Genomic DNA, 26029 nt, shown 5'->3' on the forward strand with positions numbered 1-26029 from the left:
TTCTATTGTTATCAAATTCTGTGTTTTAGCATGTCTAATTATTTGAATGCATACTTAATTTATTCAAATTTATTCTTAAAATAGCCTTATGAAAGGTTTTTAAAATGTTCTGGTTATCAAATGATAGCATAAAACATTAATTTCATTTATCTTTTAATTATTAAGCTAACTTTATTTTTTGGCAAACATGGGATTTACTATTTAAAATTAAAACATGAAAGACATGTTATGTGATTATATCCTAAAAAAGTAGTAGTTATAGTAGTAGTAGTAGTTGTAGTAGGCTATGTAAAAATTCTACTGAACAATACTAATATATTTCTGGCACAATGTTTTCAAATTAAACCGTACTTTTATTTTGAAGTATTTTATTTTGATGTGCCATTAATTAACACAGAGACACGCTGAACATGCAGGATTCATTTATATTCATATTTTTGTGGCTTAATATTTACAGATACTAGTCTATATCACGGTTTGATTTAAGTGTAATGATCTACTTTTGATTAATTCATCCAGACTTTGACAAATTCTATGTTATTCCACGTTATTCACTAAATTCCGCATGTCAGAAATCATAGACCTACAAAGATGCAGCTTTTTGCTTCACAAGATGTTAACTGATTGACTAGAGTGGAGTGTATTACTTATGAATTATTTTGATGTTTTTATCAGCCGTTTGGACTTTCATTCTGACGGCACCCATTCACTGCAGAGGGTCCATTGGTGAGCAAGTCATGCAGTGCTAAATTTCTTCAAATCTCTTCCCATGAAGAAACAAACATCTTGGATGCTTCTGAACAAGCCTGAAATACTCACGCTTTTGATGCATTGGCTGAGGCTTATTTGTTTGCATACTTGCATAATATATGCTTCTAGCTCAAATCAGAATAATCCAACTTTTTTAGTTTTTTTAATTTTCACTCACCAGCAATAGAGCCGTAAGAAGGTCTATTCCCTCTGTGTCAAGCCTTAAAACAAACAAAAAAACAAGCGTGTGTATTACAATATTCACCATCTATAATTCATAGCATGCAAAGTCTCCAAAACATACTGCTCTGTTGTTATTCCTAGATACAGGTGTGTTTTTCTTTGTGCGTTTTATTTAAAGAAGCCAAAAGCTAGTCCTGTTGCATGCAAGTTAGTTTGTGGTGTATGCGTGGTACCTGGGCACATGATTAATGAGCGCTTGTGCTTTGTACTGAGGAAACAGGTAGGATTTGAATTCCTCGTTAGCTGTGATTCCGGGCCAGGTCTCCTCGGTTGGGGTGCCTGGTTATGGAAAGAAGTGTAAGAATTTTAGTATGTGTCCTACAGTGAGATAATTAGACCTCCATTCAGCTTCAGATGGTGCACCCACGACCACCCACAGCCCGTTCGCTGACCGCCTGGTGCATACTGCATAAAAAATGGCTGATGTTTTGTTGATCTGGCAAGCTCTGATCTGGTTGGCTGGCTTTGCACAGCTTCTAAACCGAATTGTACAGGTTGTCATGTTTACAGCTGGCTGCTGGAACGAGCGCCTATGAGGAGCATGTAATCAGTCAATCTGAGAGTGTGCCAGCAAGTCACTTAGTAGTAAGTAAATTCGTTTTTTGTGAAACAAGTACTTTTGGATACAAAGTAATTCTGAATGTTGAACAATTACTGCTGTTAGGGGTTGGCGTCTGGGCGATATACCGGTAGACACGATAAACCGGTAGCAATTTTTCAACTGGTGGAGATTTTCATGTGACGGTTACATGCTCATGTGTCACAAAAACATATAATTTGCATGCCTTTTTAAGTATTGTGGTTTAAAAACAAGTGATTTTAAGCCATTGAAATGCAATCTGAAGCAAAGTGAATGCAAACAGCTGAGAAAGAAAACACATGTGTAACTGTATACTGGATTCGGGCTGCTCTTAAAGTGACAGCAGTCTAATATTCCTTCTGTCTGTTATTCATGTTATTTAAACAACAAAAGAGAGAAAATCGCTTTCTTAACTTAGCAGAATTTACACAGTGAAGACTACGCAGCGTTTTTATGCATTTGATTACTTTATACAATGTATAGTTCAGGTCAAAAGTTTACATACACCTTGCAGAATCTGCAAAATGTTGATTAGGGATCATACAAAACACATGTTATTTTATGTTTATTACTGACCTGAATAAGATATTTCACATAAAAAAAGTCTACATAAAGCCCACAAGAGAAAATAATAGTTAAATTCATAAAAATGACCCTTGTTTACATACACATGATTCTTAATACTGGGTTGTTACCTGAATGATCCACAGCTGTTTTTGTTTGTTTGTTTAGTGATAGTTATTCATGAGTTCCTTGTTTGACCTGAACAGTTAAACTGCCTTCTGTTCTTCAAAAAAATCCTTCAGGTCCTACAAATTCTTTGGTTTTTCAGCTTTTTTGTCTATTTGAACTTCCAGCAATAACAGTGTAAAAAGATGGATATCAAAATCAAACAAAGGACAACTTTTTTTTTTTAAGTACTGCTCTTCAGAAGCTACAGAAGATACTTGCATGTTTCCCAGAAGACAAAATTCAATTTGCCCTGATCTTCAAAATCAAAAAGTTTAACCCTCGGCTCTTAATGCATCGTTTTTCCTTCTGAAGCATCGGTGAGTGTTTAAAGCTTGTAATACCTGTAATAGTTGCATATGAGTCCCTCAGTTGTCCTCAGTGTATAAAAAATGGATCGCAAACCATACAGTTATTTTTTTGGAAAGGGTTCAAATACACAAAAATGCTGAAAAACCAGAGTATTTGTGGGACCTAAAGGATTTTTCTGAAGAACAGCAGGCAGTTTAACTGTTCAGGACAAACAAGAGACTCATGAACAACTATGACTAAAAAAAAAACAACACAGCTGTGGATCATTCAGGTAACAATTAAGAATCAAGCGTATATAAACTTTTGAACAGGGTCATTTTTATAAATTCAACTATTATTTTCTATGTCTTTATTTGAAATAACTTATTCAGGTCAGTACTAAATAAAAAAAAAATAGCATGCATTTTGTATGATCCCTCTTATTTTGGTAAAATAATTAACATTTTGCAGATTCTGCAAGGTGTATGTAAACTTTTGACCAATTGTATGTAGCTTTTCTTATTTGTTCTACTGTAGTTTTTTGTCTTATTGCTTGTAATTATTTTCTTATTCTTGTTGTTTAATCGCTGACTGTTTGTCTTCATTGAACTTGATTTTTTTTAATTTTTTATTTTATTTAGGCTAGCATACTTTTTTTTTTTGTGATGTTAACACTGGAGTCAAGAATTATGACATTTCTATGGTATCAAAAATGTTGATATCATAAATACCTTATTTAAAGCAAAAATCTATATTGTTATATATATATGGTTACCGTGAAATAAAATTACTTTCATGATATAAGATTTTGGTCATATCGCCCACCCCTAACTGCTGTGCATTCATTGTAATTATTTTTTGCTTCATATCTCAGTTTGGTGGTCTTGTCCTGTCTATAAATGAGAAAAAATTATTATTAATTTTTTTTTTCTAAATTGTTCATTAAAATACTAAAAGTTTCCAGCATCATCAGCATATCAGAATGATTTCTGAAATGTTATGTGACATTGAAAACTAGAGTAATGCTGAAAATTCAGCTTTGATCACAGAAATGTATTACATTTTTAAATATATTCAAATAGAAAACATTTTTTTAATATTGTACTAATATTTTACAATTTTACTGTATTTTTAATAAAAATTAATGCAGCCTTGGTGAGCATAAGACTTCTTTCAAAACATTTAAACACCTTTCTGACCAACTTTTGAATCAACTATTAAGAAATACAAATAAAACAAATGTGCAAATGTAGCAAATTTTCATATTTGCCTAAGAAACCCCAAAAGGGGATTTTCACAGTGATGCCATAAGAGAAAATTTTTTTTGGTTCCCAAAAGAACCTTTTAATGGAACAGTTCCTAAAATAACAGTTTTTTTTCTTAGTGTAGAGCACATTTTAATAATCTGAATCATAATTATAAAGGACGTTTCTGTAAGTGTTCAAATTCTTCATAGAACCACATATATAATATAGAACCTTGATTTTCAAGTGTTTTAATTCATGCATAACAATTAAAATGACACTCATACCCATGAGCCGAAATATCAGGTGTAGTTCCTCTTTGACGGTGGATCCGGGAAACATGGGACGGCCTGTCGCCATTTCGTACAGGATACAGCCCACGCCCCTAGTCATACAGAGACATCCATCATTTTCCTGCTGCGTTATGATCATAAAATCTCTTTTAATTTCAGTGCTGTTATTGTATACGTCAAAGCTTTTAAATGAAGCCAGCAGACATCATTTGAATATATCAGATCAGGACTGTCACAGATGTTTTAGATAACGGCGTCTCTGAGAGTATTCTCCTATCACAGTTTGACGTCTGCTTGACTGGAGGGTAGTTTTGGGAAAGCTGCGAGGTGGAGATATGGGAAAGACACATGTGGCTGCTGTCACGCTCGGATTGATTAGCCCGCTGGACTAATCCTGAGGATTAAACACAACGGCATTTTTATCGAACAGGACGGCTTAGCTTTAAAAAAGCATTTATGTCCGAGTCCGTGTCAGCTATCCAAGGTTGCCCGAGGAGTGCGTGTCAGGGTGCGCGTGTGACGTTAAAAGGTTGTGTCAGGAAAGACAGAATTCAATTTTCTAACTTAATGTTTCTTCTGGAGGACTGAGCAACAGTCGAGAGCTCTTTGGCATGATCAAACGGCAGTTTGATGCATTATTTCATAAAGTTCGTAAATGGGATTTTTTTTTCCCTAAAACAAAAGGTTATGTGAACCCATTCATTTATATATTTTGACACAGGACATCGAAAAAATTAAATTGAATGTGTTTGAGTGCTGAGAAAGCAAAAAACGTTTCAGTGATGGCAATGATCAATCATCTCAAAAACACTGTCAAAGAAAACTTTTTTTGCCTACATTAAAGATGTATGTATATTAATTGCATATAAAATTTCTATCTATTACGGTTTTAACATGAACTTGTTTTGCATATTTGTCAGTCATAAATGTAATAAAACAAATTTATGTACAAGTGCTAATGAACTGAATGTGTTTAAATGCACAATAACCAGGTATATCAAATTATCATAAATAACTAAATGAATCTTACTTGTTCCACAGCTTGCCATTTTTTTTACTCAATTATTACATTTATTCAATGTATTCAAATTAAAGGAGTTTTGAATAAACACCCTATGGGAATATTTAAACTCAAATGCTTAATAATTAACCATGGTGTGATTTATTTTGAGTGTAGAGTGAATTTGATCTAATTCAACTAATTTCTAATTTGTTTGCAAGCACCACTGATATTTACTAAAAAAAAAAAAAAAAAAACTAAATTCAACTAAAGTTTGATTTTAAGTAGTTAAATTGCCTTTTAAATTACATTTATATTATTTCAGACAGTGGTTAAATTTGTCAAGTGGTTGCATTTGTATTATATGAATGGTTAAATTGATCTAGTTTAAACAATTTTATATTATATTACATTTTGCTAGTTTAAATGGTTAAATGTGTCTAGAAAAAAGAAAATGTGAGTGGTGCTCTTACTGCAAATGTAACTAATTCAACTAATATGTTATAATATGTAATTAAATTTAAATGGTAACTAAAGTGTAGTATTAAATTTGTATATTTCAGTGGTTAAATTTGTCAAATGGTAGATTTATGTTTTATAAACATTTACATTTTTCTAACTTAAATAGTTACATTTATATTATTTAAATGTTTAAATGGTTAAATCTAATTAAAAAGAATACGTTTGACAATTTAAAAAAAAAAGATTTTCATATTTGCTGAAGAAAATGAAAATGGTGCTATATTTTTAAATGTAACTAATTCGACTAATATGTAATTTACATTAAATATTAAATTAAATTAAATATGTATTTTCAATGTTTAAATTTGTCAAACGGTTACGTTTGTGTTTTATAAACAGTTTTTTTTATTTAAATTGGTTAAATTTATATTAAGTGGTTAAATGTGTCTAGTTTAAATGGTTAAATCTGTCTAATTAAAAATAATAAGTTGGTTAAAAACCACTATTTAAATAAAATTGGAATTATTTCAGTGGTTAAATTGTCAAAAAGTTACATTTGTATTATTTAAATGGTTAAATCTGTCTAATTTAAAAGGATTGTAACCAGACTTTCGCATTTGATGAAGAAAATATGAGTGGTGCTTTGGATGCACAAGTAATTAATGCCTTATTTAAATGGTTAAATTTGCCTATTTAAATTCATTTTGTACCTAATATCTTATTCAAAATGTTTACAATAGCCTATTTAAATTTAAGCTGGTATTATTTCAATGGTTAAATTGTCAAAAAGTTACATTTGCAGTATTTAAATGGTTAAATCTGTCTAATTTAAAAGGATACGTGGTGCTTTGTTTGCAAAAGTAATTAATGCCTAATTGAAATGGTTAAATTTGCCTTTTTAAATTAAATTTTTTTTACCTAATATCTCACCTAAATGGTTAAAATGGCCTATTTAAATTAAATTGGCATTATTTCAATGGTTAAATTGTCAAACAGTTACATTTGTAGTATTTAAATGGTTAAATCTGTCTAATTTAAAAGCATACGTTTGACATATTTTAACCAGATTTTCAGATTCGCTGAAGAAAATGTGAGTGGTGCACCATTTGCAAATATAACTAATTCAACTATTATCTAAATTAAATGGTTAAAATTGCCTATTTAAATTAAATTTGTAAATAATATCTAATTTAAAGGGTTGAAATGGACAATTTTAATTAAATTAGTATTATTTCAATGGTTAATTTGTCAAATAGTTACATTTCTACTGATTAAACAGTGAAATTTGTCTAGTTCAAATTGGTAAATTCATATTATTTAAATGGTTAAATCTGTTTGGATAAATGTCTAATTTGAAAGAATGGGTTTAACAACTAAATTAACCGGATTTTCACATTTGCTGCAGAAAATATGAAATTAAAATTTGTCAAGTGGTTACACTTGTATTATTTGAATAGGTAAATTTATATTCTATTACATTTTCCTAGTTTAAATGGTTAAATGTGTCTAGAAAAAAAAATGTGAGGGGTGCTCTAACTGCAAATGTAACTAATTCAACTAATAAGTAATTTAAATGGTTAAAATTGCCTATTTAATAGGTAACTAATTTGTAATTTAATTGGTTAACATCGCTTATTTAAATTAAATTTGTATATTTCAATTAATTTGGTTAAATTTCAATAGTAAATTGGTATTATTTCAATAGTTAATTTTGTCAAATGGTTACTAAGTGAAATTAGTTTAAATTGTTAAATTCATATTATTTAAATGGTTAAATATGTCTAGTTTCAGAGGTTAAATCTGCCTAATTTAAAAGGATAATAACAAATTTAAACCAGTTTGCTGAAGAAAATATGAATGGTGCTTAGTTTCCCAATTTGTTTATGCGCTTGCTGTAATATTATTTACTGACCCAAATCAAAAGAGCCAGTCCTCCAGTATATATTATGATTTATAATTTTAGATTATAGACCGTTTTTTGCCTTTTTATAGTCTGTGAGCATTGTGTATGAGCAGAACCAATAGTTTTGCTCAAAGCTTACTGATGCCATACTGTAGCACTATTGTGTCCAATGTTTTCCAGCAGCGGTTTATAGGAGAAACATCTTACCACATGTCTATCGGTGTTGAGTACTCCGTGGATCCCAGCAGCACATCAGGAGGTCGATACCACAAGGTCACAACCTCATTCGAATAGGTTTTTGTCGGGACTGATTTCGCTCTGGCCAAACCTTAACAAGCAAGATTAGACAGATAGTTAAGGCGATGAACAAAGGTTGCTGGGAAACCCAGAATCCCAGCCAAGAGTCACATGGGAGACCGCTGCTGGGTAATGTGCTAAAAAACAAGTCAGATATTCTTTGTACCGCACACCAAAGTAAATGCATCTGTGAATATTCAGGCCTTGTAAGAAAGTCTCACCAAAGTCTGCCAGTTTGAGTTCTCCCTTGTCATTAATGAGCAGATTCTGAGGCTTCAGGTCCCGGTGGAGAATCTTCCTCTTATGACAATATGATAAACCACGAAGAAGCTGGAACATAAATATCTACAAGGACAGAGAGGCGGATGTTAGCGCTTCTAAAACTTAAAATACCAACAAAGGCAGCATTTTAAGGCGTCCCAAATGTAGGCAGCTTCCTTCAAATGTAGATTTTGACCAAATTAAGTCAACACTACATGTATCCACTACAAATAAAACAATCCCAGAATGCATTATGAAATATTCTAAAGTTGAAAATTAAACTATATATTTTTTTATTCAATAATGAATATGTTTATTTTATTTATATTTTTTATGCCTGACACCATGTTTTATCAAGGAGCAGCATGATAAAGTGACATGCAAAAAGCAATTAGCTTTCAAATTAGTTAGTTTTTTCTTGATTCATTTATTAATTTTTCAGCTTAATTGGCCAATTATCATAAAACATATGGGCTGTTTCTAAATCATTAGATGCTGTTAATCAGTGTTTGAAATGTTACCTAGAGCTATACTTAATTTAATATTGCCTATTTAAATTAAATCATTATTATTTTAATGGTTAATTTGTCAAATGGTTACATTTGTTTGATAAACATTTTAAATGTTTAAAATGTATAAATGTTTTATTAAATTTAAGTAGTTAAATTTATATTACTTAAATGGTAAATGTGTCTGATTTAAAATGATAAGTTTGGCAACTTTTAACCAGATTTTTACATTTGCAGATGGTTAAAATCGCCAGTTTAAATTTGTATATTTCAGTGGTTAGAATTGTGAAACGGTTACATTTGTGTTTTATAAAGTTACATTTTTCTAATTTAAATTGTTAAATTTATATGATTTAAATGGTTAAATATGTCTAGTTTATTTGATTAAATCTGTCTAATTTAAAGGGGTAAATTTGACAAATTTTAACCAGATAACGCAAGCCTAGAATGCATTACTAAATATTTTGAAATATTTGAAAGTTGAAAATTCTGCTTTTTTATATTTAATAATCACAGGTATAGCTGAATTATTTCAAAGACTTCTTTACCCATTATTCACTTTTTTATTATTTTATTTTATTTAATTTAAATAGTTAAAATTGTTAGTTTAAATGGCTAAAATCATTAGTTTAAATGGTTAAATTTTAATTTAAATTAAATTTGCAATTAATGTGTAGTTTAAATCTTTAAATCATTAAAATCATTAGTTTAAATGGTTAAAATGTAAAATCATTCAAATCTGTAGTTTAAATGGTTAAATTTAAATTTAAATTGGCAATTAATGTGTAGTTTAAATGGTTAAATTTGTATTTAAATTAAATATGTATATTTCAATGTTTAAAATTGTCAAACGGTTACATTTGTGTTTTATAAACCGTTACATATTTTTTAAATTCAAATAGTTAAATTTATATTATTTAAATGGTTAAATGTGTCATTTATTTGATTAAATCAGTCTAATTTAAAAGGGTAAGTTAGACAAATTTTAACCAAATAACGCCAACCCGGAATGCATTACGAAGCATTCTAAAATATTCAAAAATTGAAAAAATTCAGCTTTATTTTTTTATTTAATAATAAAAAGTATAATTAAAATACGTCTTTACCCATTATGCACTTTCTTATATATCCTTTTTATTTTATTTAATTTAATTTTATTTTATTTTGTCCGACATCATGTTTTATCCAGGTGCACCATGATAAAGTGACACGCAAAAAGCAATTAGCCGTCGAATTAGAAAAGTTGATTACTGCTGTTAGTATAGTTTTTAATCAATTCATTAATTTTTCAGCCTAAATTCCTCATTATCATAAAACATATGGTCTATTTCCAAATCATTAGATGCTATTACTCAGTGTTTGAAATGTCACCCAAAGATCTATACTTAATTTCTATTTAATGTTCTTTAATAAATTGACTTATTAGTCATTTCAACAAACTAATTAGTCAATTATGCCTTCCCAATGCTCTAATTTCCACCCAAGTTTTCCCTACAGGTAAGAAAAATCACAAATGAGATCTGATTGCTGCTCTGGCTCTACTGAGTAGCCCCGCCCACTGAAATCTCATTGGTCCAAAAACCCTGCTCTTAATAACCGTATCTTCTGATTGGCTGTGGTGTTGTCGAGCAGCTTTGTGCTTGTATTCGATTAACAAATTGCTTGTCACCGAAAACGTCTTGTTATTTAGCAACATGTTAACATGTCACACTCTATCAGAATCAATTCTCTCACATCTCTCTTGGTGTTTCGCATTAGGATGCCGCCTTAGAAGGTAGCTGTCTATGTAGATAGTTGGTAAGCTTGTTGGTGTTTTTTTTCGCTGTTACCTTCACATTGTGCATGCTCATTAGGTTTCCACAGTTGTCGAGGTACTGCTTCAAGTCACTGTCCTGCAAAGATATGACATGACATGACATGATGTCAAAATGGTATTCAAACCAGACTGGTCCTGTCACTTTTTGAGGTTGCTTTCATAGTTGAAGAGGAAAAGACGTCAAATACCACCACACCCAGTATCACAAAGCATTGAACTCTATGGCTGCTACTGTTTTCTGAAGACAAGCCGTGTGACGTGGCTTACCAGGTACTCAAAGACGAGGGTGAGACATCGGTCCGTATGGATAATGTCATGCAGCGTTACGATGTTGGCGTGTTTCAGGTTTTTCAGCAGGGACACTGGTGCAAAACAACAAGAATATGACAATGAGCACATTAAACAATAACCTCCAGGTTGTGCAATATTCAGAATGGAATCGAGGCTGGCTTTTGAAATTCTAATCCAGTTCCTGAATTTTAATCGAGCCAAACAGGATGCAGAATTGTCATTCAAATTAGAAAATGGCTCTAAGTGATGTTTAGTAATTATTCATGCTGAAAAAGTAAATGGTGTTACTCATAAACAGCCAACATGTTTGCCATTTATAGAAACATTGATTTTTATAGTTTTATATAAATATATATTATTTTATCTATTTTTATTTGTTAATAAAGTCTGCATTATATTATTTAATATTTTTCATAACATTAAATATTTAAAGAATTCTACCAGTGTGTGTGTGTATTATAATGTAATATTTAATAATAATAAATATGTAATATTTAAAGAATTCTACCAGTGTGTATATATTATTTATGCTGAAAAATTAAATATTATTATCCATAAACAGCCAACATATTTGCTATTTATGGAAACATTTATTTGTTTTATATAAATATGTTATTTGATATTATTTTATTTGTTAATAAAATGCATTGTAATGTCATGTAATATTTGATATTAATAAATATTAAATATTATACATATGTAATATATATTATTTGATATTATTTTATTTGTTAATAAAATGTGCATTATATTATAATGTAATATTTAACATTTATAAATATTTACTATTATACAAAATAAGTAATACTTAAAGAATAACCATAATAACCATAATTATGATAAACTTGGAAAATATATTTATATTTTATAATTATATTTTAGATATTTTCGCTATTCATATTTAGAATTTTTTTGGTTTAATTTATTTGTAAAATGTTGGTTTTTCAATTACATTTTTAAATAAAATTATATATATATTATATTATATTATATATATATATATATATATATATATATATATATATATATATATATATATATATTATATGTTTGTTATTTTATTATATGAATAGATTTTATTTTCATATCTAATTACTTAAAATTATTTATCATTTTTATTAAGTAATTAGTAATTTATAGATTAGTAACAAAGCTCTAATTTACCCCTCATTTTAAGTCTTTTTTTATGCAGTAAGAAAGAATTAAATATTAAAGAAGAGATATGAGAATGAATGGCAACTTCTGCTTAAGTCTTCTGCATCTCAGCCTTTTCTTTAGAGAAAGTGATCCCCGTAATCTTACACCTGAAGCAAGTTGATACTTAAATAAAGTCCCTAAGCTATAACACAATTGCTTTCTGAATTTTGCCTAACCCTGACCTCTCCTGACATGTTTTGTAATGCAATGCATCACTGTATGATCCCTCTGTCGTGAGCTCAGAAGCCACTGGGTGGCAGCCTTGCTTCACATCAGCGTTTTCCATTAGCAACCCCGCTCACGTACTCCATCTCATTTAGATGGAGTGATTCAGGCTGGGTGAAGAAGACGCCTGTGGCTTGCTAGTTTAGAATGTATACTCTTCGTGACAATCTGGGTTTTGAACAACTGGGGAGCTCCAAATCATAGTTGTGTGTCTGTGAGAGAGCAGGACGCCACCTTCCCGTATGGCCGTGCACGGGGCGCCCTCTTCGTGCTCCAGACGAATCTCTTTCAGCGCCACCAGGTTTTCTGTGAGTTTGCTGCGACCCTTAAACACCGTCGCGTATGTGCCCTGTTTGACAGACAGGAAGACAAAAATATGTCAATCATCTGGGAAACAGCAGTGGTGCAGAATAGATCAATGCTTCTCTACTGGTTTTGCTCGAGGACCCAGACTTTGGCGACTCTAGATATTGTACAAAAGCAAACAGTTATGTCTTGAAATCAAACATTATTACCATAAAGCCCAGCAATATGACAATATAAGAATATGTTTGGTTCCCAAGATGTCTTTTGGATTTCAATGGACTGCACAAACATGTAGTTTTGTTGGTTGCCAGTTTTTCCGTGATGCTTTTCAACCTTCTACCAAATGACAGATTCATTTGTGCTTAAATATTGTAGATATTGACAGGAAATTTGGTCATTGATGTCAACAGCAAGATATATAGTAGAAAAACACTTAAAGGCTCCAAAAGGTTGTTTTTGCAGTGTTGGCCAAAGAACCTTTCATTGAACAGTTCTTGAAAGAACCATTTTGGAGAACATTTAAAAATTCTAAAGAACCTTTTTCCACTCTGCATTTTCTGCATTTGAAAGGTTCCATGGATGATCAAGGTTCTTCATGGAACCATCAATGCCAATAAAGAACCTTTATTTTTGTGTATCCTAAATGCACAGTTACATTGTAAATTGCATTGTTTTTGCATTTAACATTGTTTTTATTCTTGCTTTCCTAAATCATATCAGACCTGCTATCCACCAGATGAGATCCAGATCTAGTTTGGTTAGAGGTTTTTGTCTAAAACCAGTATGTCAGCTGGGAAATCAAAACTACTCTTTAAAACTGGTAAGATATTGTTTATTACAGTCATTTCATATTGAGATTACATGTATGTTGGATTGAGATAAGCATAGCTAAAAAAAAAGTTAAAATCAATAAAAAAAAAATCAAATATAAAATTTGAGATGGTTTAGCTGTGTGGTATAAGATCTGGGCTGTTAGCTGAAAGTTTGTACACTGTTTTTCACAAGTTTGGGGTCAGTAAGGTATTTTAATGTTTATAAACGTTTGTTATGCTCACCAAGGCTGCATTTATGTGCTTAAAAATACAGTAATAATTATAAAATTGTGAAATATTATTATGATTTAAGATAAGTGCTTTCTAAGTGATTATTTTATAAAATGTAATTTTATTCCTGTGATGCGAAGTTGAATTTTCAGCATCATTACTCCAGTCTTTAGTGTCACATAATCCTTCAGAGACATTTCTTATTAGTATTTATGTTGAACACTTAATATTTTTGAGGAAATGGTTATTAAAATGAACATTATAAATGTCTTTACTGTCACTTTTTGTCAAATTAATGTGTAAATTGATAATCCTTGTAAATTATTTTGTATAAAAGTGTCTGCTAAATGACATGCCTAGTAAGTTAGTAAGTAAGTTTTTAAATGCGATCTTACAGATATTTCACTCAAAAAAGAGACAATTTTAGCTGACTTAATATTGTAGAGCTAGAATAAAACCGTATGACTCTTTTTAAGATTTTATTAATTTCCCTGACTTTTCAAATCTGAGCTAAAAGCACCTTTAAACGCTAATAAAAACATAATCCAGTAATAATGGACTAAAACCTATAGAAATGTAAAATATGAAGTGGTTTAACTGTGTGGTTCAAGATCTAGCCTGCTAACTGGAAAGCTGTACATTGATGTTCATAAGTTTAGGGTCAGTAAGGTATTTGAATGTTTATAAAAGTCTCCTATTTCACCAAGGCTGTTATTATTTGATGAAAAATACAGTAAAAATTGTGAAATATTATTAAAATGTAAAATAAATGTTTCTATTTCAATATATAGTAAAATGTAATTTATTTCTGTGGTACAAAGCTGAATTTTTTAGCATCATTATTCCAGTCTTTAGAATGTTTTCAAGATTTATTGAAAACACTTGTGCTTAATATTTCTATGGAAATGGTTATTAAAAAGTTCCAAAGAACAGCCTTTATTAACATTATAAATGTCTTTACTGTCACTTTTTGTCAAATTAATGTGTCCTTGCTTGTTAAAAGTATTCATTTAAAAAAAAAAAAAAAAAAAGAATAACCTTTTAAACAGGCTTGGTTCACAGCCTTACTAGGATAGATCCGTGAACTATGTCCCATCATTTACTTAGACCTAAGATTTCTCCAAGATGATTGTCCTTGTGAATTGATAATCCTTGTAAATTAATTTGTATAAAAGTATCTGCTAAATGACATGCCTATTAGGTTAAGGTTTTTAAATGCGATATTACAGATATTTCACTCAAAAAAGAACAGTTACTACTACTAGCTGATATAATATTTTAGAGCTATAGAATTAAACCATATCACACTTTTTAAGATTTTATTAATTTCCTCACTTTTCAATTCAAAGCTAAAAGCAGTTGTAAATGTTAATGATAACATTTAGAACTGCTGATGAAAAGCTATGAAATGTACTTTACCACTATTTGTTTCTTTATTGAGGTGAATTCACTATAGTCCTTCTCCAGTACGTTTTCCAATACTTCAAGTTTTTCTCACACAGTCATTAGATACGGTATTCCTCAGGGTTGTATGTAGTACATTATTTCTCACAATTTGCAATGTGCATGCTTTGTTGCACTTAATGGAAAATTGACGGGCTAGTCGCGGTACAGCTTTGAGCATATTAGAGACCGATGTCTCTTCATGCCAAAAAAAAGCCCATTAAATCAGAATCCACATTCAACACGACTCATATTCACTGTAATCGCCTGCAGGGAATCTCGTAATGAACACATTTGATTGTTCATTTCGATGGTTGCTGTTTTATGTTTTTCATTTTTGCCTATAACATTTTTTTGCTTTACCTAGGGAAGTGAAAACATCTTACCTCTCCTAGTTTGCCCAACTTCACATAGGTCTCCAGTTTCCCAAAGCCAATGTCCGACTGAAAAAGAATGGAATACAGTGTAAGCAAAGTGTCTGCAATTTATTGAAATTGTTTTTTTTTTTTGTTTTTTTTTTACATTTGTTCCAAAAATTAAGTACTTCTATTTAGATCAAATTACATTTTAAAATACTTGTAATCAGATTACTGTTACTTTATGTATTATATGATTACACATTTACACAATAGCAATAAATCATGATTCTCCCTAACTCCCTTTCTTAAATAACATACTGCTTTTATACATTCAGAAAGTCTTCAGTCATTCGTCAGGTGGAGACACAGTGTTTGACCACTGATTTACAAAAATCATTTCAGGTTTAAGAAGTGTTTCAACACTGGATCAACTACTGATGAACACATTGATGTTTATTTAAATGATCACTCAGTAGGTTAACCATGTATTTCAAAGTTTTTGGAAGTCCTTTGTCTTCAAACACATTAAAATGCACAACTTTTTTGTCATCTGGTCCTCTTTCACGTAATATATTTACTTGAAGTACCCCTGAGATTTAAAAAAAAAATATATATATATATGTTGATTAATAAGTATCACGTTTGCATGTTCTTTTGTTCTCTAATGTTGGCTATGGTCACATGACATGCAGGTAAACAAATAATTTCTCTTTTTTTTTAATTACTTTTTTAAAATTTTTTATTTTTATTGATTTTAATGATTTATTTTAATTTAACATTTTTGTATGATTACTCAAACCAGGTTCCTGCAGCTCCTTAACAAACCCTAGTTTGGGAGACCTTGATGTAATGTAATCTTTAATGTGCTTAATGTTAATAACAATAAATGGAACATATTTTTACTTTTTTGTGTGTGTCAATGTTGTACAATATTATCCTATTGTAATGTGTAATGTAATGGATTACATTACTAACAGAGCTGAGTAGATTACTTGTAATTTGGAATCAATAACGGATTACAATTTGTAAGACAAAAATTGTAGTTAGTAACGTAATCTGTTACGTTACACATTTTGGGTAATGTGATCAGAATAATTTTAGATTACTAGACTTACTTGATTTACTTGACTTAGATTACTTGACTAATTGACTTAAATCGTTTATTACATTGATTTAAACAGTATAACTTTGTGCACTGAAAAAAATGATTCATTGAATTTACTCAATTTTTTTAAGGTAAGTGGTTGCAATCAATTGATTTGATCTAAATTTAAACAAACACATTTATTTGGATTTAAACAATTTTATTTAGTTAACTTAGTATTAAAAAAATGAGTAATTTCAGCCCAATTTAAATATGCTACTTCCTCTTAAATTATTTAATTGTTTCTGAAGAAAAAATATTCATTGAATTTACTCAATTTTTTTAAGGTAAGTGGTTGCAATCAATTTATTTTAGCTACATTTAAATAATCACATTTTGTTGACTAAATTTCAAAATTGTTTTAATCACTTACCTTAAAAAAATCCTTTTCTTAAGGAGAGGTTCTTAAATGGCTTTGCAAATACAAACAACAAGTTTAATGTTTTGAATTTATTTTTAATGTCATCAAATGTAAATTCAGTAACAGTTTCTTTGTATATACAACAAGTGTTTGGAAGACAAGTGCTTACTTAACGTTGCACATTCACAAAATAAAAATTAACAAAACTTCACGGGTGAAAGAGGCCACATTGTTGAGTGCGGACTTGGAATTGCAAAATTAATAAAACAAATATGTGGAAACAGGCAACAGTATATAGTGATTAAACAGTATATTGCATTTTTTCAATAGTGAATAAAACAAGTGCTAAAACTGTTCATATGTCATGCAACAAACTGCAATTTGTAATGGATTTTACAGGTATGCCCATGGTGATGTGTTGTGGGTCTTTCAAGGAGTCATCTCTTTGACTGTCCTATATTTAAATAAAAAGAAACTGTTATTAGTAGGGTTGGGTATCAACTGATATTTACCAGCCAATATGCACAAAAACAAATCAGTATGTCATCATAAACAGCTGTTTTTTTTTAAGTTAAAGTGAAAGTAAGCAGATGAGAAAGAAAACTGACAAATCTATTTGTATATCTCCCACATGTTGTTCCCAATCTGCAAATGGAACACAAATTCAGATATTTTTAATGAGATCTGTGAGCTTTCTAACCCTGCATAGACAGCAACGCAACTCAACCCAAATGTTCTTAGGCCAAGAAACACATTAAAGATATTGGTAAAATAGTCCATGTGACATCAGTGGTTCAACAGTAATTTCATGAAGCTACGAGAATACTTGTGCGCAAAGAAAACAAAAATACAGACTCCTCCGCGCCACCGTCTGCCATTCATGAGAGTACCATGACACAAGTGTTTGGTGTTGCTGACATGAACATGCATGGGCTGAACCATGTTTATAAGCAAAGAAAAACACACGCATATGTCATTGTAGTCTTGACAATGGAGGCAGGAAGAAGAATTGTTGAATAAAGTTATTTTTGTTTTCTTTGCACATTAAAATTATTCTTTAGCTCTGTAAAGATACGGTTGAACCACTGTCACATAAAATTGTTACACTTATCTCACATAAATGGTTACACTTATGTCCTAAGTACGTTTTTGGGCCAGTTATATTGTTGCCTATGCAAGTCCAGAAACCTCTCAGATTTCATTAAAAAAAATTTTTTAATTTTTTTTGGTTCTGAAGATAAACTAAGGTCTTCTGGGTTTGGAAAGACATGAGGGTGAGTAATTAACGACAGAATTTAAATTTTTTGGGCAACTATAACCCTTTTAGTATTTGAAATTTAAGTAGAATTTAAATTCAAGCAGAGACATTTTTGTCTGGACACTGTATTTGACATCACTGTGTTAAATAATAATACATATGGGAAAGGAAAAGACACTTGATAAATGAATACATACCTCCTGTAAAATGCCGAAATATTTGACCATTTTCCTCCCAGTAAGACCTCCTTTCTGGAAAACAGCAGTGATCTGTGGAACATAACATATTACATTATATGATATATTTCATTAAAGTCAACTGTTTATTGTAAAATGCTTTAATACTAAAAATACTTACTGTGCATATTGCTGGAATAACACAACTTCAGGAAAGTGGCGAACCTGGAAACTTCCTTTGGCATCAAGGAAATGGTTTGTGTCCTAGTCACAGGAACATGCAGAGAGTCCCTCAAATGAAAGTAAAAACACAATAATTATTATTGCTAGTTTAAAACAGTTTAACGTTACATGCTGCACCATTAAAGCTAGCAAAAAGGGGCATGTTCACATGATTACAATTGTGAACACTAAAAACATTCAGAAATCCAATGTTATATTGTAAGATTTACTGATAGGAACTAACTGGAAATTCCCCTCATAACTTCATGCCTTCGTCCATATTTTTGATTTCCCGGAACTTTCTATTACAAGGCGTAACTTAGTTATTTGGAGTTGTGATGGTGTCCAGTATGAACGAAACACATCTAACGTAACACCACAAATAAAGTTTGAGTCTGTGGAAACAATTCTACAGTACAAACACGCAGTTAAGGATACGATCTGCCCATCATTGCTTTAAATGCAATAGTTGCCACAGAAGTTAATAATTTTTTTCGGTATCACGCAAGCACTACCTTACCTTCAGCCAAAACAAACTGCTCTTGAACAAACAAGTTAAGGACATTAAAGATGACCCGTCCAAAAGGATTTAACGTTATGTTTAACCACATTAGAAGCCGGCAGATTCCCGAAGGACTGGCTGTGGTAACGTTAACTTTACTTAGGCGGGAACACCAATAACGTTACCGGCCTGAGCATCTCCGAAAGCGCTTAAGCATTTAAATAGATAGACGCTATCCTTTCAAATAAACGGCGTATTTTAGGCTTATACAACTATATTTTCATACAAAAATATCTTAAAAGTACATTCTGTCACATAAAAAAGTATTATTTGTGTTATTTGTGTAAGTTATATGTGACCGTCCGTTGGTCGCTGTAGAATTTCTCCCAAAGACTCATTTTGCAGATATTATTTATACATTTATACAACTATTTACTGTAATAAACAGTGCTACACTACATTATTACTCACATAAATATTACTCACCGTGTAAATCGACCGAATGATGAAAACTCCGGGTCCTCCTGAATGAAAAGTTCCCACCGTGAACCTGACTGAGTCGTGACTGGAAACTCCTTTTGGCGCCAGGGAGAATGTGCATTTGTGCGCATGCGCAGAAAGTTTACTTAATATTTTCTAACTGAATTTAATTAATTCACATGGCTTGGATTTAAAACACATGTAATTCGCTTAAAACCAATTAATACTTATTAATTAAAATCAAAAACTAAATTTTTATTATTTAAACTAGCGAAATTGAATCATGCTTAATTTAATTGGGGCCATAATCATTTTTTTCAGTGTGCCCTATTAATATAAAAATGCAAAGAGTAAGAAAATATATTCCATCCATTGTTAATAACAACATGAAGTGCATTAAACTTTGATATGTCAAGGTTTCCAAAACTGGAGTTTGTGAAAGAACTGCAGGGGGTTTATGAGTTTAATAAAAAGTAATTTTTACAATGTTTTTAAAAGCTGTTAATTTAAAAAATTTAATTAAAATAAGTCGTTATAAAATTAATCAAAATAAAATACACACACACACAAAAAAAATATATATATTAAAAAAAAAAATAAATAAATAAATAAATATATATATATATATATATATATATATATATATATATATATATATAATTAATTATAATATATATAATTTTTTTTTCTAATATAATATAATATATATATATATAAAATTTGCAAATGTGATAATTAATTATTAAAATATTTTTTGTTAAATTTTTGGGGTATTTCAAGTAAATATATTAGAGGATCCAATGAGAAAAACGTTTAAAAATGTGTATATTTTGTCATCAATTGCTGTGTCCACAAAACTGACTTTCTGAGTGTATATAAGCAGTAGGCTATTAAAGAAAGGAACAAAGAATCTGAGAAAAATATTACAATATGAATATTTAATTCAGATTGTTTGAACATTATGTAATCATGTAATCGATAAAAAGTAACTGTAGTCTGATTACGAGTATTTTAAAATGTAATTTACTCTAATTACAAGTTGCTAATTTTTAGAATCGAATTACTAACTTGTACTAATTACTAATTTGTTATTAATCTACCCAGCTCTGCCTATAGGTAGGAAGCTCTTATGGTTTTTGTGTGTATGAAGGTTTGCTTTAATAACAATTTTGTTTTAAGAAATTAACTGCATCGTCATAAATGTTTTTTTTTTTTTAGAGTTGAATCTATTTTAAATGAATTTAATTTTGAATTTAAATTTAATTTAAAAAAGGTTAACAGAATTGGTGTTTCGGTCAGTATGTAGTGAAATGTCCTTGTTTGGATTGCATCAGCAACTGTCTAAGCAAGTTTAGTTTTGGTTACTAACCAGTGAGGCTCTTCTGGACATGCGGCTGAGCGGTTTGCACGGCGGAGGGCTTTCCATCTGTAACTTCTTCAGAAACTCTGGTGGGAGACGAATATCCATGGGCAGAGACATCCTCTTAGTTACATCCTGCACACACATCAAAGAGCTGTCAGCTATTAGCGTTCAGCTAGCACACATATGAAAACACAGCGTGTCAAGGTGAATATGACAGCTTTCTCCAGCGTGCAACACAACTCTACGCCTATAGGCAGAACCGACTATTCTTACCATGACGAACTCGGCATGACAATGAGAAAACCTGTCACTTTTCTCCAGTATGAAGACTCTCACTCACTAAAGGATTCTGGCGTAATCTCAACACGACAAAATATTGCATCTTACGGCGAGCTGAAGTATATCCAACAATCTTCTCGCATTTAAGAAGCTCTGATGGAGTTAGTTCGTAACTCGATTCATCGGCACGGTTAGGAGAGGCCCAAAAATAGCACGGCAATGAGGGGGAATCTTATGTGCTCTGAAAAATGAGAGCGTTCCCTGCGATTCCTCCCGCTTTGCCTTGTGGCTGAGTTTGTACGGTCGTGCAATAAAACTAGCCGGCGATTCTCAATAAAACCGGGGAATAAAAAGTCCTCCTTTCTCCTCTGCTCTCTCCCGTCATGCCTGTGGGAATAAAATAAGGTGCACGGTGCAGATAAAACGTTTGCGAGAGCAGAAAGAAGCCGTCGGATTTGAAAATGGGAGAGGGCATTCATTCCAATTTTCCCTCTCTAGATTCATAGTCACTGAATAAGAAAGCTGACAGCCGAGGAAAAGAACACTCCGAATGGGGAGTCTGGACTAACTTACAGGTAATACTTCCACTCCATTTAATGATGGACTCCATCTTTCTCGTGTGCCTCCAACTGAGGCCCTTCTCTTGTACAGATACAGAATCGCATGGATGATTATGGTGAACGAGAGGAGAAAAACGGAGAGGGGGATCAAGGCAGCATGCCTCTGATTAATCTGTTGTTGGTACTTGGCAATTCAGTTGGCTTGCTTGTTATTTATAACACTATATACATATAAATTAGTTTAATGTGTGTGTGTGTGTGTGTGTGTGTGTGTGTGCATGTGTGTGTTTCTATTTTTTTTGTACTGAGGAAGATTAAAGATTTGATCAGTGATCAGATATTCACCCTAGAAACCACAATTTATGTTATTACAACAAATTCAGAAAAAAAAAATATTTCCCAAAATCTTTAAAAAGCTGCAAGGTACTAATATGCTAGAGATAAGTAATGTGACTTAATCATTTTTTTTCTCTGTTTTTATTTATTAAAAAATCCCAGAGAAATTTTGCGTTCCTTGGCAGAACGATTACACAAAACTGTTGTTTCATCACAAAATTTTGCAACACTATCGTTTCTTTTGCATAACTACTGTTTTCCCGAGAAACTTTGCTTTCTTTTAAAAAAATATTACATTTCCTGAGAAGCTTTGCGTTCTTTTGTAAAACTATTGTTTCTCAGAGAAACTTTGCATTCTTTTGCAGAACTATTGTTTCCCCTCAAAACATTGCGTTCTTTTGCAAAACTATTATTTCTCCAACAAACTGCATTCTTTTTCAAAACTTTTACATTTCCTGCGAAACTTTGCGTTCTTTTGTAAAATTATTGATTCCCCTTAAAAGTTTGCATTCTTTTGCAAAACTATTATTTCTCCAAGAAACATTGCGTTCTTTTGCAGAACTAGTTTGCCCTTGAAATTTTGCATTCTTTTGCAAAACTATTTCTCCAACAAACTGCATTCTTTTGCAAAACGATTACATTTCCTGCGAAACTTTGCGTTCTTTTGCTAAACTATCATTTCACCTAGAAACTTTGCATTCTTTTGGAAAACTGTTGTTTCTCTGAGAAACTTTGTGTTCTTTTGCAAAACTATTGTTTCTCAGAGAAATTTTGTGTTCTTTTGCAGAACTATTGTTTCCCCTCAAAACTTTAAGTTCTTTTGCACAACTATTGCGTTCCCCAAGAAACTTTGCGTTCTTTTGCACAACTATTGCGTTCCCCAAGAAACTTTGCGTTCTTTTGCACAACTATTGCGTTCCCCAAGAAACTTTGCGTTCTTTTGCACAACTATTGCGTTCCCCAAGAAACTTTGCGTTCTTTTGCACAACTATTGCGTTCCCCAAGAAACTTTGCATTCTTTTGCAAAACTATTGCGTTCCCCAAGAAACTTCGCGTTCTTTTGCACAACTATTGCGTTCCCCAAGAAACTTTGCATTCTTTTGCACAACTATTGCGTTCCCCAAGAAACTTTGCATTCTTTTGCAAAACTATTGCGTTCCCCAAGAAACTTTGCGTTCTTTTGCAGAACTATTGATTCCCCTCGAAACCTTGCATTCTTTTGCAAAACTTGCGTTCCCCAAGAAATATTGCATTCTTTTGCAAAACTATTGTTTCTCAGAGAAACTTTGTGTTCATTAGCAAAACTATTGTTTTAGAGAAACTTGGCATTCTTTTGGAAAAATGTTTTCTAAAAAGAAAATGTTTTTTCAAGAAATTTTGTATTCTTTTCCCAAGAAACATTGTTCTTTTGCAAAACTGAAAAACTGAAACTGAGCATTTTTCTCAAAACTATTGTATCCGCGAGAAACTTTGGACTCTTTTTCAAAACTACTGTTTTCCCAAGAAACTCTTTCTTTTGCAAAACTATTATGTTCCCTGCAAAACTTTGCGTTTGTTTGCAAATCTGTTGTGTCCCTGAGAAACTTTGCACTTTTTTGCAAAACTATTATTTCTCCAAGAAACTTTGCCTCCTTTTGCAAAAGTATTACATTCCCTGAGAAACTTTGTGTTCTTTTGCAAAACTACTGTATTGTTTCTCAGGGAAACTTGACATTCTTTGCAAAACTATTACGTTCCCGTGAAGCTTTGCGTTCTTTTGCAAAACTAGTACGTTCCCCAAAAAACGTTGCATTCTTTTGCAAAACAGTTGTTTCTCCAAGAAACCTAGAGCTGTTTTGCAAAACTATTACATTCCCCATGAATTTGCATAATTTTGCAAAACTAGTGTTTCCCTGAGAAATCTTACGTTCTTTCGCAAATCTATTGCGTTCCCCTGAAAACATTTGCATTCCCACAAGAAACGTGCAGTCACTAAAGCACTGAAATATAGGTTTTTCTTCACAAAAGTTTTGCAAGAGAACGCTAAGTTTCTCAGTGAAACGCAAAATGTTTCGCAAGAATGAAAAAACATTAAAATGTAATATTTCCTCCTTTTTTACTATTACCATGTCCCTTTAGGGTATTTGTAAAACTGTGATTACCCTAGTAAAGGTGTGTTTTATAGCAGTCAGACAGAAACTTGTCATTGCTTTAGTACTTTTCAAATGTGACTTTACCTAGTCTCACCTTAAAGAGAAACAAAGCATTTGATTACAAGGCTTTAGTGCCTCTGGCAAGGACTTTATTAAGGACTCAGACAAGATTACAAGCAGAGCTCGTGTTTTTCTGTTAGGATCACTAGGACTCCATCAAAGCTTTTGGAAAAAGCACTTGGCTGGGCTTTAGAATGGAAGAAGGATGAGATGATTAAACGTGACTCACCTCCATGGAGAATCGGCGGTGCTGGACTTTGTTGCGGTACTGCAGCTGGGTAGGTGATTGAGCCTGGCTGTCTGGAGCCACAGGACTGGGTTGCAGGCTGTGTAAACCCAGACTATTGGGCACCACACCTGTAAGACACAATCACATAAAACATACTCAAGTATGTATGTATAACAATCTGTTTTATAAATCTTTTTTTACTGTCTAGATGATCTGCTACCCAGAGTTTTTTTTTTTTTTATATATATGTACATATATAAAAGTTTGGGATCAGTACAATTTTTATGTTTTTTAAAGAAGTTACTTATGCTCATCAAGGCTGTGTTTACCTGATCAAAAATACTGGGGAAAAAAAAGTAATATTGTGAAATATTATTACGATGTAAAACAATGTTTTTCTATAATAATATACATTGAAATTTAATTTATATCTGTAATTAAAGTTGAATTTTCAGAATTATTACTCCATTCTTCAGTGTCACATGATCCTTCAAAAATCATTCTAAAATGCTGATTTATTATCAGTGCTGCTGTGCTGCTTACTATTTTTTTGGAACCTGTGAAATTTTTTTCAGGATTTTTGATCAATAAAATATTAAAAAGAACAGCATTCATTTTAAAAAGAAAGGTTCTCTAACAATATACACTACTGTGTCAGTAAATATTTTTTTTTTTTTTTTTTTTTGAAAGAAATTAATACTTTTATTCACCAAGGATGTGTTAAATTAATAAAAATTGATAGCATAGATTTACATTGTTAGAAAAGATTTATATTTTAAATAAATGCTGTTCTTTTTAACTTGTTATTCATCAAAGATGAAAAAAAGAATAACGGGTTCCAAAAAAGTATTTGGCAGCACAACTATTTCCAACATAAAATGTATAACAAAAAGTAATAAATCAGCATATTTGACGATTTCTGAAGGATCATGTGACACTTAAGACTAGAGTAACAGCTGATAAAAAAATTCAGCTTTGCATCACAGGAATAAATTATATTTAAGTATATTAAAATAAAAACAATTATTTTACACTGTAAAAACATTTTGCATTATTACAGTTTTTCTCTGTATTTTTGATCAAATAAAAACAGCCTTGATGAGCATAAGAGACTTCTTTACAAGTAAAAACATTACTGATCACAAACTTTTGAGCGGTAGTGTATATTTCTTTATTAGTTTAAGTAATTGTGCTCCTTGTTTTATTTTGTCCATATGAATAGCAAGCAACATCAAAAATAAAATATCTGCAGTGTTTTATAAATGTGTGATGTGCGAAATATGATTATTTTGTCAACACTGTAAGGATTTTCTGACTGTGGTGCAGTAGATGGAGCTGATAGTCAGAAACCATCCTGTAGTCTCAGCTCATTCAATATTTATAATAAATATTTGACAGTATTCTTGTATCTACGGGTATTGAATGCTAGGCGAGGAAAAGCACATTTTGTGAGAAAACGAAAGAAGCAGGAGAGCATAAGCGAACACTTCTGAACATGCAGAACCCGAAAAAATCCTTGATATAAACAGTCAACTTTAATATATTTATATTTTCTTTTTCCGTAGCCACTCAAGGCCATGTTTTAGTGATCCCGCTGTGCTTTGTTTGGTTGTTGCTTTTATTACTCCGGAAACTTCAATGGCAACTGTTGCATTCATTAGGTCATAAGAGTCGTTTGAAGAGCC

The 26029-nt window shown here is 31.4% G+C and overlaps 1 protein-coding gene across 2 annotated transcripts in view; it reads right to left on the reverse strand.

Annotated features, from left to right (window-relative positions):
- The window catches only part of cdk18 (cyclin dependent kinase 18), a 102565-nt gene that overhangs the window by 11015 nt on the left and 65521 nt on the right, over positions 1–26029 (reverse strand). For both annotated transcript variants that reach the window (XM_073825718.1, XM_073825719.1), the window contains 11 exons: positions 24345–24472; positions 20755–20880; positions 15270–15326; positions 12326–12440; positions 10646–10740; positions 10392–10454; positions 8014–8137; positions 7703–7823; positions 4125–4222; positions 1167–1272; positions 929–971 (listed from right to left, as the gene is read on the reverse strand). In XM_073825718.1, the coding sequence (XP_073681819.1) occupies positions 929–971; positions 1167–1272; positions 4125–4222; positions 7703–7823; positions 8014–8137; positions 10392–10454; positions 10646–10740; positions 12326–12440; positions 15270–15326; positions 20755–20880; positions 24345–24472 (1076 nt within the window). The remainder of the gene's footprint in view (positions 1–928; positions 972–1166; positions 1273–4124; positions 4223–7702; positions 7824–8013; positions 8138–10391; positions 10455–10645; positions 10741–12325; positions 12441–15269; positions 15327–20754; positions 20881–24344; positions 24473–26029) is intronic.

Source organism: Garra rufa, chromosome 20 (genome assembly GCF_049309525.1).
Source record: "Garra rufa chromosome 20, GarRuf1.0, whole genome shotgun sequence".
In the NCBI taxonomy this organism is placed as follows: Eukaryota; Metazoa; Chordata; class Actinopteri; order Cypriniformes; family Cyprinidae; genus Garra; species Garra rufa.